Source organism: Caloenas nicobarica, chromosome 6, assembly GCF_036013445.1.
Source record: "Caloenas nicobarica isolate bCalNic1 chromosome 6, bCalNic1.hap1, whole genome shotgun sequence".
In the NCBI taxonomy this organism is placed as follows: domain Eukaryota; kingdom Metazoa; phylum Chordata; class Aves; order Columbiformes; family Columbidae; genus Caloenas; species Caloenas nicobarica.
The window spans coordinates 29,762,471-29,779,791 of NC_088250.1; the positions used below are offsets into that span (position 1 = coordinate 29,762,471).

The 17,321-nt window shown below is 40.2% G+C and overlaps 1 protein-coding gene across 8 annotated transcripts in view; it reads right to left on the minus strand.

Moving 5' to 3' along the window:
• The window catches only part of CLASP1 (cytoplasmic linker associated protein 1), a 173,666-nt gene that overhangs the window by 31,535 nt on the left and 124,810 nt on the right, over positions 1–17,321 (minus strand). For 4 of the 8 annotated variants that reach the window (XM_065637801.1, XM_065637796.1, XM_065637795.1 and 1 more), the window contains 5 exons: positions 16,050–16,113; positions 14,319–14,482; positions 13,343–13,421; positions 12,313–12,456; positions 3,944–4,039 (listed from right to left, as the gene is read on the minus strand). In XM_065637801.1, the coding sequence (XP_065493873.1) occupies positions 3,944–4,039; positions 12,313–12,456; positions 13,343–13,421; positions 14,319–14,482; positions 16,050–16,113 (547 nt within the window). The remainder of the gene's footprint in view (positions 1–3,943; positions 4,040–12,312; positions 12,457–13,342; positions 13,422–14,318; positions 14,483–16,049; positions 16,114–17,321) is intronic. The other 4 variants (XM_065637800.1, XM_065637799.1, XM_065637798.1 and 1 more) reach the window with 1 other exon arrangement.

Below are 17,321 nucleotides of genomic sequence, written 5' to 3' on the forward strand. Positions count from 1 at the left end.
CAAGTGGGAGATCTACTGGAATGGTGAGAACCACCTTTCTCTTATCCATGGGCAGGCTAGACCCCACCAATTCCTCTAAATGTAATAAGTGAAACCAGGGTACCAGTGAAACAATTAAGAATTTTACCATTCATTTCACTGGACAAGGTTTGCCCTATCTACCTGGAAGAATAGCTGCCAGAACAGGATCTCCACTAGCTCCATCAGCAAACACACAACTCTGCGTATCCTGAACTAAGACAATGGAATCAAATGGGAATGGAAGCAGAATAAATCACAGAGTGCAAATCTGCAAGATTAATTAGCATCTCATGTTCCTAACCAGACTTTACCAGCAGCATAAAACTCACATGGATTGTACCAATTCCGTTTGGTTGGGGTTTTTTCTGTTTAGTTTGGTTGGTTGGTTTGGGGTTTTGTTTGTTTTCCCCTCCCTTTGCCTTGAAAATATAGAAAAATACAAAAAATTGATTAAAAGAATAACAAAACTGAAGCAATGATGAAGGACCTCTCATGGTCAGCAGCATCACCTCCCTCCAATAGGGATGTAGTCACTGACACATCAACCTCCCAAACACATATCTGGACACAAAGCAGTAGCTTAGGCTCACAAAGTAAAAAGCAAAGCTACACGTGCTTTTATTTTGGAACAGCATACAGACAGATAGATTTAGGAAGAGCAGACACTAGCGTCTGACCCTTCTGGCAACTTTCTAAAGCCTCCTAAAAATAAAAAATAATCTCAAAGTAAAAATATAATTCACTGCTGTAGCAATAACTAACTGTACATTCATTCTTCTCATAAATGCAAAGGAAGAGTTTTGAGTAATGTGTTTGTAAAGTTGCAGTAATTAAGTGTATCTGCAGTTCCCTGTGAAGTGGTATCCTTTAGCAGATGATGAATTTGGATACACAAAACCCCTTTTCATAGTGGAGAGGAATCAAAGTACCTCATTTTTTCGGTGTCCAAATTGCAAATCAAGCTATACTGTTCCTTTTGCTCATCAACCCCAACTCGCAGTAACACACCTTTGTATATAAAAACATTTTCCATCCATGAAAGTTTGGTAAGTAAAATCCTTTTCATACGGCCAACAAAAACTGAGGCACAACACTCTTAACGGGCTTCCAAGGACTGCAACGAACAACAGGTCTTCAGACTCTTCATTCCAGATGGAGCATGTTGCCTCCTGCCAAAACGCTCAGTGACTTGAACAGAAACACAGTGTGTCATTCACTTCACACTAAAGATCTGAGGATGAAGGAAGTGGGGAAATAGTTTTCCTCCTGGCTTGCTTATCTCCATACTCTACCCTCCTCTGACCTGAAGTTTTGGGCATCTCTGCCATGAAGTCTGCCTGGTATCCAAGAAGGACATGTATTTCTGTCCATTTTGATCCAAGAACTTTTAAGTTTTCACCAGCACAGTATTTTCTGTAATAAAAATATTACTGCAAACAAGAGATCTCATAAAAACAATCAGCAAGTTGAGCTGAATACAAAGTGACAAGTCATGCCGAAGTTCATTCCTTTTTGTGAATGGCATGCATATCCCAGATGGTTAGGTGGTGGACATGCAGATCGTCTGTGTCAGAACAAGCAGGTCTCATATTCATCGAGATGAAAAATGAACAAACCAAACCAAAGGAAAATTGATCAAAAAGGTACCCAGGCTGAGAGGTTGCTCAGACACTGGAATAACTGGAGATACCAACTGGTAAGTCAGGAGCTCCCCAAGGTACAGTGAGGTGGGAAAGGATTTCAGATATTTGTCCCACATATCTCTCATTGATGGGTTAGAAATAAGGTCACCCTTGGAGATCTAAGTAAATATAGCAGAACAAGAGCAAGAGCACATGCACTCTATGATGTGACATTCTGGAGGTGTGCCCGAGAGTTCTAAGATGCATCTCATAGATCTGTGCAAAATTTTCAAAGCTCCCCCAGGGACTTCGTGATCCTGTGGCTTCACTTTGAAGCAGGCAGTTATCTGACTGGGACAGTTCAGCCCTGCCACACAAACACTGATAGCACAGATGCTGTGCTGCAGGGGTATCTGAGGGAAGTTTCAGCTCCCAGAAGTCACTTCAATTTTGTCCCATTTTTCTTTTGTTTCATCTTTAATGAAAACAAGACTGTGCCCACACTCCCTCTTTGCAAAAATACAGCTTGTTTTTAGGACTGTTTGCCAGTATTCTGTGTACACAGTGCTAGTTAGTAGCTTTGCTGTTGCCTGCAAACAGGCCATTGGGCTTTGAATGGAGAGCTGAATGGTTGCTCACAATGCTTACAGTCTTCTGTGGCCTGAAAGAAAGCAGACCTATAGTCAATGCTTTTTGAAATAAAGCCAAGTACTACTACAGCTTGGGAGCGGTGCTCCAGTAAAGCTCTCAAAAGCAACACTGGAGCTATGTGGGTTAATCCTGGCTGTGTTCTTTTTAAATAGTCCTCAACCATCCAGCTGCACTTCTGGGTTTACTTCAGGCAAAAGCCATGTTTTCAAAATTCAGCAATTATTTCCTATTTAAGACAGAAAGGTCTGGTCCCTGCTGCCATGAAATCAAGAACACTGTTACCACTGACCTCAAAAGCTGGAAGGTCTATGATAGCTTGAAAGCTCATTTAGAACATGGTCCAAATTTCAATCTTGCAAGACTTTCCAGTTCTAATACAGCTTATTTCAGTAATGTAAAGCATCAGGAGCATAATCTTTACACCTAATAGTTAGATCTGGACACACTTGGTCATTCCCTAAATTTCACTTATCTAGCATACATTTATCTGGTCAAAGGACATCTTTTACAGACAGTGTTTCTAAGAGTTATAAATATGTGGATTTTCAGCTTGTAACACACCAGAGGAGACTTTCATCATCTCAAAATCACCAGTCATTTCTGAAAATCTTGGCCCATGTTTTATTAGATTACTTAAGAATTAGATAAATTTAAAACAAGCAGTAAGAAACTCGTTTCTGTACACACCGTACAAGCATTCTCCATGCAACACTCGTGCTGGATGATATATAGTTTGAAGAAAGAGTAATATCTGAATTTTCCCTTGCCTTTGTGTCCCTCTACCATTAGCATGGAACACTAATCCATCTCAGTGACATATAACGTAGACCTTACAGATTATCTAATCTTAATGAAGCAGTTCTCTGCTGGCTTGAGCTGGAGAAACTCCAGTGACTTCAGAACCTGACCATGTGAGTGAGGGGGTCTGGCTCCGGGTCAGGTTCTTGAATCATTTGCAAAGGATCACTTATGTAACTTCATTATTTTCCTCATAACAATGCAGCGAGGGATCAGGTTCCATAGGCCAGTAGCAGCTCCCGAAGTTTAACAGTTAGATCAATGCAATTTATGCTGTCCTACAGCGTCAGCTGCTAAAGGGACACAAATGATTTTGTTATTTTTTTTGTTTTCACCTAGACAGTGGGTGTTGGACAGACAGATTTATCAAAATCAGTAACCTCTGCAACTTGGCTGAATTATCATAAAGTCTCTGTGAAATGGTTTGGGTTCATTAGGCAAAAAGACAAAAGCTAACTGGAAAAATCCATTAATTTTAGAGAGGAAACGTGGTCAGTGACCTAAGCTTAGTGCCAGCCCTTGCCTTATGATTGCTGCTGCAGCTGATTCAATAGACCACGCAAAATAAGCAGGTAGTCGCCTGAGCTACGTGAAAGCAGTTTTCAGGTTACTCAAACTTCTATTGGTCATGGGCTCACAGCACTGGCAGCCCGGCAAAAGGAGAGGACCTCATGCTCTGATTGCTTATGAGGGACTACAACAACAAATTAACAGAAAAGCACAGCAAAGCCAAAAATTACTTCAGACAGACACGCTATTTTCAGGCTCCCAGTCAAGGTTTCTCTACACAGCCAAACAGTCGAGACTGCAAACATGATTAGCGTGATTAGTGCACACGGTTTTTAGTCTACCTGTTTACATTTCTCTTCCAAGTTTCCTTCACCAGGCCCTGAGGAAGCTGTAGTTGTCCTAGCTGGCAAATCCTCACCCACCCAACTATGCATGGTCTGGGTTTGACAAACAGGAAAGTTGATATTATTTAGAGAAAGCATAGATTTCTACTAAATCATCTAAACAGTATGCATGCTATCTTTTCACAGAAGAGTTTTAATCGGTTGCTTGCTTCAAGTAAAAAAAGGCATTAATATTTGATTTATCAAGAAAAGCATTCCTTTCAGCAGAGGGCAGCAGCAGCTCAAAATTTCCCACAACTCTCAGGTTTACAGACCATCCCTTAGTTCTCCTACAGGGCTTTGGGAATCTCCTGATGGCCTCCATAACCACCTGAAAGCCTGTGCTGAGGTACAGAGCCCAGGCAGTGCTGCACTGAGATGGCACTTGCATCTGGCCAGCCAGGAGCAGGGGAATAGGTGCTTGCATCTGATTGCACCTCACAAACATCTCGAAGTTCAGAGGAAGAAGCGGTTAAGAACATGGAAACTCCTCACTCCAGTGCAGGCATCAGTCTGATAGACCAACAAATGCCTTTTATCATGTGACTGGTCTGAGGAAGATCCACACTAACATAGAACACATTGCTCAGAGAGGTGGTGGATGCCCCATCCCTGGAGACATCCAAGGCCAGGCTGGACGGGGCTCTGAGCAACCTGATCTGGGTGAAGATGTCCCTGCTCGTTGCAGGGGGTTGGACTAGATGGCCTTTGAAGGTCCCTTCCAACCCAAACTGTTCTATGATTCTATGATCTACTCCCTGTATGCATCATTCATTTTGCCATCCAGTCTAAGGCAAATATAGTTTTCATAACTTAAGGCACACTAGAACAGAGAAGGTCTCTCTCATGTCACTTTGAATCATACTTAACAGCAGAACAAGCAGAGATCCACTGAGATCGAGAGGCAGCACTGACACATTAGGCAGCTTGTATTAGCACATATTGGCATAAGGCAACGCTTCGATTCTCTAATGAGCGTAGCTGATGTTAAATGAGTTAATTCACATCTACTGAGACTGTTTGCAGGCTCTAAACAAGTGTTAAGTAAGTATATTTTCCAGCAGACAATTAAGTGCTAGCTGGCACTAAGGTAATAAACTATCTACCAAACCTCCTGCTTGTTCCTTTTTCAGTCTAAAATCAGGTTATTATGGACATCCACATTACTGATATGGTAATATGAAACACAATGGCTTCATGAGTTCATACATAATCCAAGCATGTTAACTTGAGTACAAGTTTTTAAACACACAGCTTTCCCAAGATACTTCTACTAGAATATGCTGTTTAGATCCACATCCTGAAAAGGAAGAATTTGTTTAATAGACTTAAATACAGAATTCACATACAGATTAAATCCACATTGCTATTGTGTTTTTTACAGCATACACTTAATATATCATGAAAGGCTTTTACAAGTTACAGACAGTTGCATTACATGTGTCAAAGGCATCTCAAACAAGTGCCAGCAAAAACTATGCAGCACTGAATCACCGCTTATTCAGATTACCATTGTATAAAGGCTACTCTGCCCTGGTGGGACCGCATCTGGAATATTGTGTCCAGTTCTGGGCCCCTCAGTTCCAGCAGGACAGGGAACTGCTGGAGAGAGTCCAGCGCAGCCACAAAGATGCTGAAAGGAGTGGAGCATCTCCCGTGTGAGGAAAGGCTGAGGGAGCTGGGGCTCTTGAGCTTGGAGAAGAGGAGACTGAGGGGAGACCTCATTAATGTCTATAAATATGTAAAGGGTGGGTGTCACGAGGATGGAGCCAGGCTCTTCTTGGTGACAACCAATGATAGGACAAGGAGCAATGGATACAAACTGAAACATAAGAGGTTCCACTTAAATTTGAGAAGAAACTTCTCAATGAGGGTAACAGAGCCTGGAACAGGCTGCCCAGGGAGGTTGTGGAGTCTCCTTCTCTGGACACATTCCAACCCGCCTGGACACATTCCTGTGTAACCCCATCTGGGTGGTCCTGCTCCAACAGGGGGATTGGACTGGATGAGCTTTTGAGGTCCCTTCCAATCCCTAACATTTGTGATTATGACTTCTTATGTGTACTGTTTTGCGATCTGGACGTAGCAAAGACCATGGCAAAAGTGTTCTTTATTTCTGGAGAGCCAGATATTACTCTAAAAGTCAAGCTGATGAAGGCTACACTGAGTAGCCCTGCTTCTTAAAAAATGACATTGGTTGCAAAAATAGGTTTCATGACTAGAAACAAAGGTTATGTTTCATTAACAACTGATAAACTTTAATTATAAACCTGGTATAGGTCTGAATTCTGAGGGAAAAGTTCACACATATAAGCTAAGAAAGAAAGGCTACTGAAGTAAGATGGTTTGTAATGAAAACACGCACTTATCTACACAGGGTTTTGAAATGCATCACGTAAATATCACCTCTAATATTGATTTTCAAAATAGATATATCACCTATACCTAGGTAGAGGGTTGTGTGTATTTATGTAAGTGGCACATACACACAAACATGTTATGCACAGACACATAGTATAAGCATGAGTATAAGTATAAGTATATACACATTCTGTGAAACAACTTATCTCGTATTATCACACACTAGCTCTTACTGTTTCAGGCAAACTGAGAAAATGTATTTATATTACAAACTGCTTTCAACTCGAAGGATACTAGAAGGCTGTATGAGGTGAAGAGATTCATTTTCAGGAAATCTCCACCCGTACCACTGGGGTAACAAGCACATGATTTTCTGGCCACTGATGTCGGGAAAAGCCATTTTCCTTACACTGCGTTCACTAAAAACATTTGGGTCTCATAGCTCTCTAGCATCAAATTCAAAACAAACAGAAAATGAAGGCTACTATTTTGGAAACACAGCTAGGACACAGAGATCCTTTTTGTTCTAATAGGATTAAATCAAGTAAAAACTGAAGTCCACCAAGTGACATTTTTGATGTATTACACTATTCTTCCTAACACTGACTGAAAGGAGCTCCTCTGTGCATTTAGGCTGAATTTGACTTCTTTAGGAATATCCTTTCGCTAAAAGGCTGACCTCAGCAGCATGGACATAGTCCTGTTTAACACTCCAGAAATCTGAAATGAAACCCTAAGGCCTGGTTCTCCAGTAACCTTGCTCTTCATGGAGTTCATGACGTGCTCAAATCTGGTGTAGGAATACTGCAAGAGTGCCCGAGAAACCTCTGACTTAGAAAGGCAAGGGCCTGTGGCTGGCGAATATTAAAACAATTTGCCATTCAACAGCATTTCTGCAGACATTGTCTTTGCCACTGCTTCTGTAACAGGCTACGACCAACAGTGTTTATTGCCCAACACCAGTAAAGGTGAACAGTGCAACTTCAGCTCATTAAGAGTCTTTGGGAGTGCTTTTACAGTGAAGCTTCTGACCCAGAGTTGCTCAAATCAGCCTTATGCTAGATAGAAAATTAAAGCTCCAGGAGAGATTTTAGAGGTCTCACGGCACCACATTGCAAAGGAGCCCAATTTCATTTCCTTAGCAGTGTTTGATTTTCTGTCACTGGTCCTCCTACAGACATCACAGCAATATTTTATTCAAACTTGCTCTGGGCTTTATTGATGGATATGATTTCCTTACCAAAGTAACAAAAATCAATATTTCTCAAGAAATGACACCTACAGCTACTAATTAAAGTAGCAAATACATCGTCCTTGCCTATTGGAGCATATGAAGAATTTGTTGACCTGCAGCTTTCTCTCTGAAATCTTCCTTATATTCTGGTATAACTCAGAAACAGTTTCTCAATTAATCAGTTTTAGAAAAAATCTGATCCCAAACTTTTCTTTGGACACCTCTAAGCTTCGTCTGCAAATCAGCAGTGCCAATCCAAGGAGGGCACTACCCCTAGAAGTCTGAGAGGGACTTCGTTTTCCTGCAAATCTCAGTAACGCAAGCACTCTACTGGGCTTTTGATTCATGGCAGTGGTTCTAGTTTCTTATCACGTCCCATCCACTGTCTGTATTCAAGGACAGCTTGGCCAAGCTCAAATGAGTGGGACAGTTGATAAAAGTTTTCCCAGTTAGATAAGTGGAAGACAGAACATGACGTACACGTGACATGAGCCTGTCCATAACATGTAAAAATGCACCCAGGCTTGTAAGATAAAACTACTGTAGGAATGTTTCACCAACAGAGAAGCCAGGCAGGATATCTGGCACAAAGGAAAAATTTCTTCTGCCCTGAGATTAGCAGTTTAAGTGATGATCAGGCAATACAGATCTTGTTATTTATCATTAAGACCAGAGCTTGGCTGATTAACAAGATGGTGGGCAACGACACTGGCCCTTCACCTTGAAGGTCTTGTTCCCATTCAGCCTGTACAAGCTCCTCCTAAACTCCAAGATCCTGTGTGCCCTCACAGACAATTGCACCCCCTCAAATGCTGAGCACTCATGTTTAATAAATGTTTCCATTCACCCAAGCCTTGGGCATGAGGCTTCTTTAGGCTTTGGCCAGAATCAAATCAGAAGCCTCATTTTAATTTCCATTCTCAAAGCGATGGCTCTTTTCCAAGATCAAAGTATTTTCCCATGCAGAGCCCAAGCCTGTCATCCAAATTCAATAAGCACTTTACCTACGTAAGGATTGCACAATAACTTTACTGGCAATATTAGTGATAACATAGTGAAGTTACTGACAACGTCCTCAGACCAGTCACCGTGGTATTTGCATTGTTACTTTTCTGTGTGGTAATTAACTGGCTTTTGTAAAATGATTTCATCAGATCTTAAACCTTTTCCAGCAAAAAATCAGAATGAACATCCTGTTATAGAGAAGAATAAACCAGGGCAGAAGAAAGTCAAGTGCATCACACAAGGTTAGCTGCTAGTACAATCAAAATTAGAGCTCAGTTATCTGAAATCCTGATCTGTGCCCTGCCCATCAATACATTTTGCTTAGGGAAAATAGCAGTGCGACAGCTGTACGTGCAGAAATTACCAACAGGTGCTCTCCTTGCACTGGAACCGCATCCCACCCAGGTCTCCACGCAATGCGGTGTGACCTGTTCCTACCCAATGGCTTTTGTTCAGCATGGAGGACAAACGTCTTTCACCTTTCTTCTAGCACTGCTTGCAGGAAGTAAATCCTAACTTGAATGCAGGGTAAACACCCATAAGTATTAACATTCTTTAAAACAAGACAAATATTTACCTGTAACACACTGCAGATCACCTTATTTTAAACATAAAGCTTGACAATAATTTTGACCATACATAGTTCATGGCTACTATCAGCAGCCTAAATGGTTTCTACCCTGAGAAGGAATCATGACTTTTTGTCAATGACACTCTGTAATACCGTTTGTTCCTCAAAGTACACCATGTTTTTCTTGTGATAACAGAACTTATGTTTAGCTACAAATATAATTCCACATGAGAACATAAATTGTTTTATGCACAACAGCATTTCCTTTGACTAAGTTGCTCTGATTTCACTAGCTATAAAACATGATCTGTAGTTCAAGTGAGGTGTCATATAGGTGAAGTGTGCTCACTTCGTCATCACAAGAATATGCAAAGTTTGTTAACAAAGCTGTATCACTCAGTGTGAAAAAGGTTTTTGGACTAAATGTCACTTTTAGTTCTATTTTCCTCCAGTGCCTTAACACCACGGTGCTGGGACCTCCATGACCATCACATATAGTTAACAGCAGTAATGGACAGATGATAGCTAATAAAGGGATAATCCCACTATTGACTGAAAATATAATCCATTTCTGGAACAGATCCCTTGATTACTACCATAGGAACAGATCTGCATGACTAATTGCTGTGTGCACACAGCAGCCATGTGCTTTCCCCACTGACAAAGGTCATTTATATATTATACTCAACCACCAGCATGAGAGAGCTTGTTTTACCTGCATCTGCTCCAAGGTAAAATCCAGCCACCACAGCATGGCCATCTTACATACAGAGATGCTACTTGCATTAAGGTAGTGTTCAGTAACTCAAATCTGGATGAGAACCACCACATTGGGACTACATTTTTTGGGGAAGAAGTCCCTGCCTCTGCAATTAGCTGAGCCCTGGCATCGCTGTTGCAAAGCAGCTGCAGTCAGACACGTGGACTGGACCATGCCAGCCAAGACTCTTCAGTACCCCAAACAAATTTTGCTCTTGTCAGCTTGCAGGAGCTGAGTTGATTACACTGGTGGTCTCAAATCCAGGTTCTAGTAAAAAAAATTACCATATTTTACACTTTTCACAGGCCTGTTGTAGTACTTTGATCATTTGAAGGCTGAACTGGTTCTTTTCCCTCTCCCCTCCAACCTCAACTGCTGTCTCCATTTTCAGCTTGGGTCAATGTTTACAACGTGTGGTCTGCTCTGCACTTAGAAAACCTCAGACCTTGAAGGCCACCGTAATAGGTTTCACAAGGGCAGAATCTTGTGATCCTTAAATGAATCATCATGATATAAAAAGGCACTTTTTGTTCCAGGTTATAGTCTCCAAAAAAGGAGGACAATTTCTTAATTGTGCTCTTCAGAACACTTCACCTGTCTGGGTTGGCCCTTGATAATCCAGTTCGTTACTGCATAATGAATTTATTAGTCTGTTAACTACAATCCTGACAGAGATAATGGCCAATGATTGCTTATAAATCCTTTGCTGCAGTGTTTCTTCTAAAGCCTGTGGTTTGTACTATGTTCTTAATAAAATCATAGTACAGCAACAGTATGATGAAATAAAAGATCACCTGGGCATTCATTTTTTAGTAGGCTACGTTAGCTTAACTGTGTAATAACTTATTTGAAAGCTACAGGCATCAGAGGCCAATCCAAGTCACATGTAGGTTTAATAAAAAGAATTTAGATTCAATAATCTCTTATCAGCCCCCAAGGCACTTGCCCAGGCTCTGCTCAGGCGGAGCTGCTGGAAGTTCTGGCAGAGCTCTGCACGTCTGTGAAACAGATAAAAGGATGGACACCGCGCTGGGAACACCCGCTCCCCACATCCCACAGCAAACAGCCCTTTCTTTCAGCTCTGCGTTCACTCTTCGCTCAACTTTGCATGCAGCAATGATGACCCCTAATGGTGGAACATTTCTTCTACTGTGCAATATGCAGAGATTTTTTTCTTTTTATATTTCTACTTGAATTAATTACAACTCCCTCTCGTAGATCACCAGCAGAGTAAACTGCTTGAGGTTTACTGGAACTGTAACAGAGAAGCAGCTTCTTTGCCTGTTTAATTCTTTCTGACCTTGTACATAGAAGCATCAAACAGAAATGCATATTCCAGATTTAAGTCCAGGATTTAAAGTCACCTTTTTTTTTTCCCCGAGGCAGACTATTTTGCAGAAGCAAGTTTCAGTCACGCTGGTGTGAATAATCCCTGCACAAAATCTTCAGAGAAGAGGATGACATTTTTCTCTAGATCCAATCAGTTGTATGCCAGAAAGCAAACAGCATGCACCCAAAAAACGTCTTTGAAGCTGTGTGTCAGCTATCAGATAATGCTGCAGCACCTTTGATACCAAGTGATCTTTTCATCAGAATCAAATTATCACTAATAAAAATATATTTCCAGAGTTATAAAATAGTATGTTATTCTAGTATTAATTCAACATTTTAAGTGGAGGTGGAGTGTAAAAATCCCATACAATTTATATATTCTGAAACATTTAAAGTTTTTAATTAAAAAAAATCCAAGTAAATCTCAAAGTCTTTAACTCCTACTGGAATCTATTTCTACATCTGGGCTGGAAAGAAGAGGTAATTTTGAACCACGTTATAGATGCCAGGTACATAAAACTAAGTCACACTTTTCTCTTGGGAGAGATGAGTATCACTATCTGCCCCATTTCAGCTCGCCTGACACTTTCATCTACAGCAAGATAAAGAACAAGGCACTGTTTTACCCAGGCCTGACCTAAATGTGTCAGTTTTTTCCAGGTTGAGATAAAAGAAAGAGTTGAGAGCCCCTGGCAGGCTATTGATTTGTTTACTTTCTTTTAACAATATTATAAACACAGAAGTTGTGCTAGATTTCACTTGAGTCTACAAAGCACAGAGCCTTCACCTAAATGAACAAAAACCTACAGATATTTCCAGACTGCTCAAGAAAAAGCACATTTTCAAACTGATCTCTATTTGCACAGTAATAGTAGTTCAAGTCACATGGCTAAGTACCTAATAGAAAAAAAAATACATATCTGAAGACATGCTTCAGAAATGTGTTTTTACTGAATTGACAATTTATTTTGGACAGTAAGGCATGTAAAATCCATTTTTAAGTAGAATCTAATCTTTTTTTGAAGAGCAATCATGACTGCAAATTATTCTTCATCCTGGCTTACCTTTCTCACATCTGAGCTCTTTGGTTCTGTTGTCCAAGTTATAATTCTAGATACAGCAAGTCTTGTCTCACTGGAGTTCACGAAGTCTGTTGGATCCATCTGTCTTGCCAAGGACTCAATATACTTCAGGATAGCAACTTTCACCTGAGAAGTGAAAAGGGATTTGTTAATCTTATGAGCTTGCAAAGATGGATTTATCCCATAATAAACAGTAACCACTACAGATCAACAAGACCTATGTCATGTTTTGAACACCAAGAGCAACTCTCTACTCAGGATAAATTCTGTGTAGAGTCTGGAATAGTGTATCAGAACTGACTTGAAATACAAGTATTTGCATAAGCAAACCAGTACTCCGCCATACTGTTTCCACTGGCTGTTGTTCTAGATACCAAAACATAGCTTTTGGTCTCAAACCAAATACCTGATGCTGGAGTCTCAATAGATCCAAAACTTGGGAGACTGAAGAAAGAACACTTGAGACATTTGACATTCTGTACATTCCTGTCTCCGGAAGATAAATGTTTACAGTGTTCCTATAGCCTTGAAACAGTAACCTCCTGAAAGACAAGTCTGCACAACAGCATCCCATTGGTAGGATTCAGTAACTTCAAACCCTAGCTGTGCTATGCTTCACTTGCGCAACAAGCACTTAAGCTGTGCCTAGGGCCCAGTCTCCCAGTTGTTCAGACTGGGTCTGGTCCCTTCTGTGCTGCACAGCCAGGTTTGCCTCCCATTAAGACCATAGTGAAAAAGAATTTTCCATGTCTAAACTTTAATCAGCTCCAGTGTGCCTAAAACCCAACTCTTACTGACTTGAGATGAGTCATAGGGTCCTATTTTAAAGTTATCTAGATTTATTAAAACTGAGAACAGAGGAGTTGACCAAAGTTGCCGATATGATTTCTATATCATGCAGGTAACTTACAATCAGTTATCTTGTTTTGAGCTCTATGCTTTAAAGTATGTCTGACACAGCAAGCTAAGACAACCAAGTTCATGCTTTAGTGAAAAGGTTTTTGATACTGACCTTCAGGTTTGGTGTTTGTGTCTGATCTACAATAAACCTCATCAAAATGTTAAACTGTTGATCAAATGGAAAAGAATCCCTGTCCAAAGAAAAAGGCAAAAATGTAATGTAACGTAATGTATTAGATTTTCAGGACTAAATTAACTCGATACATTAAAGCTTACACAACAGATTTCAGCACCTGCAATGCTTTTCTTCTTAACTTTACCATCAACCAGAGAAACTCCAAGTCTAAGGATTAGCTGATTATTGATTTAGTACTATCAAAACCTGCTAAGTCAATACCTTTATACGCTGTTACTCTATCTGCTCTCTGTAAATTTATCCAGCTTTTGGCACACCTTTCCATTCCTTCCCCACTTCAGGCTGTGCTTTGTTCCCTTATCTCTAGTAGCAGACCGGTTCATCTTTTCCTCACAGTTCATATCTGGTTTTGATTTCTCTCCTCTTTTTCCTTCCTCTATCCTAGTTTTGCCTGGAGTTCTACTACTTCTTTCTTAACTATCCCACTTCCAGGATAAGCCAAACTTCATTATTACAGTGTCCTGTGCTGGACATCCATAGAAAAGAACATGGACTACAAACTGGTGTGCACGTTGCAGTAGCATTCAAGGTCCATTGTTTGTTTTGCTGTTTGAACACATGAAAGATGCTCTGTACTTTGTGGTAAAAACCGTTCTTACTCTGAACACTGCAAATATATAATCAATAAGAAAACTGATAAAGCACATGCACACAAACCCCGCCAAATTGTTACACATTTTAAATGCTATGCTTTGAAGCTATTTAGAAAAGAGACAGGCCTTTTTAATTCAATGCTCGAAATGTTGTGACATAACTTCGCTCTCCTTTATTCTGGTATTCTTCAAGAATAAGCCCTCAAAATATAAGGCACTATGGGTTTCTAAAATGTCCATCAAATTCCTCCTGTAAACCCACAAAAAACTCCATAACATTTGCCACCTGAGTACTCTACCTGGTGACATCCAGAGCTTTTTGAACTTTCGCCTGCACAGAGCCCAGCAAATCTGCTCCCATTTTCTTTAGCAATTGGGTCAGGAGAACAAAAAGCCAATCCTGCAAGTCATCTTTATGAATGATGATGAAATCGACCAGGGTTTCCAGAAACATACTGAACACCTATAAACAAAATCAGTGTCACAAAAAAGAATACCCTGTTTTAAATAAAAAGAATCAAAGGGGAGGGGCTTACAATCTCAGTTTCAGGATGACTTTGTTACAGACAGTTTAATGAATGAATGATTTTAGTGACTACAATACATTGCTCAAAAAAAAATCAGACAAGACATGTCTAAAGTGTCATATTAAAATACCACATGAAACAAATGAAGGAAAGGGGTAGAATACACTTACTCTCTGTTGTGAATTCCACGGCAAAGCAGGCCATGCAACAAAACAAACCACTCGTTAGCACACAGTGATCAAGGCTGGTTGTTCAGATGCAGTTTGCCAACAGATAAAAGATGCATTCATTGAAGGTTTGCATTTTCTTAACACACAATCTCTTCGTAGTGGAGTTACTCAAAACATTATATACCTTGGATCAGATCCAGTCTCCTCACTCATGAAAGTAACATTTATATTTGTTTGTATGTAACAAAGTTTACATATGCTTAACACCAGAACTAGTGAGTTTGTAGCAATAATTCTATAAAAGCAGTGCAGATGACAGATCACTGCTGCCACAGAGGACATACTTAAGTCCAGTGTGCAATAAACCCTTGCCTTACTCAGAAATTGGAAATATTTTGCAAACTAATAACTATACCTTCACTCTTTCCACAACACCTACTGAACCTTTGAGCACCAAAGCATTAAGACCTTACAGGTAGGAACTGCCACGGGCCTGTGGGACAGCTGGTCCAGACTATAACTACGGCCAAAAATACACACTTCAAGCAAGACCTGTGACAGGCAACTGTGCCTGTCCAAGGGGTTTCCACCTGACAACCATTAAGTACAAATATTTATACAACTTCTTCTTTCTTTCTCAAACTGTACTTCACCCAACAGCAGATGTTCTTCCCCAGCCACCACTGGTTGCCCTCCATCAGCAAACCTCCTCAGGTAAGGGCACAAAACCCCCTTTTCCCCTCTCCCACTTACCTGCCAGCTAAATACCAATGGGTCTGAATGTGCCTGCAGCTCAACCTCCCCGTTCCCCAGCCTGCTTCTTTTTAAGAGATGTCTGTAACTTCACGCCACAGCCTTTAACTTCAAAGGTCAGTGTTATAAAGAAGGCAAAGTGGCTACATTAACGACTTTATTTATGAGACCCAGAACAATATTTCTGTGAGATTCCATATACAATATACAAACCAATGACCATGATGCTGAACTATGGCTCATTACCCTTCCTGAAATTCACTCTATCACCAAGACAGTCCCTAGAGAAGCACAGATAAAACTGAACCTCTCACTCCAGGAGCTGACACCTGAGAGGCATTAGGCTGCTCCTTGGGAAGCACAGAGTACCAGCTCCTAGCAACATGAGAGACTGAGACACATCCCTTCATTGTAAAAAAAAAAAAAAAAAAAAAAAAAAAAAAAAAATCAAGGAGATTTATAAATGGCAGTTTCCCCTGGCAGATGGCAGGGGCAGAAATACAAAATATTAATCTTGGAACAGTGTCAAGTGTGCACATACGGTAACGCAAGACAGTGAGCCAAGTCTTTGTGATCTTACCTTGCTGTGAGGGTCAGCAAACATGCGAGTAAATATTTCACATAGCCTTTTTAACTCGACTCGGCTAAAATACATAAATAAAACATGGTATTAATGCTAGAACTCTAGTTGCAGCAAAAAAGCTAGTAAATATTAACAGCTGAAAAATCTAACCTTCTTTATTTAAATATTACTTAAGTCACACTTTTAAAACCCTGTATCAAGGCAAAGCCTTAACTAGCATTCTATTAATAGTTTAACTGCTGGAATCACCAGTCTTACGAAGTCTAATAAACTAGGTTTTAAAATCAAAGCCAGACATCTGCATTTCCTGCTGCTTCTATTTTCTTTGATATTCTGGATTGCAGAAGACAACTTGAAATGTGCATGTTTGGGAGGTATTTACTTTCTGTTTGCATCAAGGCTGCTGACTAACTGGAACACGGGTCTCTTGCAGCTTAATAGGTTTCTTAAGTCTCCTTTGTGTCAGGAAATTTAAAATTTAAGTAAAACCAGAACTTTTATGCTGTTTGGGTATATACGAATCATAAATATTTTGGTCTAAATTCTCAGTAGCTTCAGCAAAATCAGTGTAGAATTGCACAGTATTAACAGGTACCAGAACTGACTACAAAGCCTGAGAGCAGGCACACTGAGGAAACAAATGTATAGACCTAGAAGACAGATTAACAAGTGGGCAACCTAGTAAATCAGAAGATAATTAAATCAAAGCACAATTTAAGTGTAAGCTCCTATGAGTAAGAGATTAGAGACAGTTAGTAATGCTCTACGCCAGGGGAAAAAAGAATGATGTATGAGTCCCTTTCATGAGATAATGAGTTTGAGTCAAACACAGAATTGTCTGGTGCCAAAGCTCTTATTTGCCATGTATTGAAAATCCAAGTCTTAGTTTCCTGCAAGACAAATTGCCAAAGACAGAAGAAGTTTTGCTTGTTTACTGTGCAAACAAAAACTAGAGCACAACAGTTAAGTAACATTTCCTGCATACTATGGATGCAGTTAGATATTTTTCACAATTACTATGAAACCAGAGCAACTAGTGAAAGGCACACGGATTGCTTAGATTGCTTAGAGAACAGCCATTCAGGTCTTGACTAAAGGTATGCTCTTTCTGGGAAGATGTTAATTCTACAATCCACCAACATATCTTCCTCTCAAAACAAGCTTCAAAGAACGGGCTGGAACATGATAGTAGTCTGCAATTATTTTATGTTAGCCTGTTTATAAGTATCACAGAACATTTTTTCAAATAAATCTATGAATGAAAGGTTA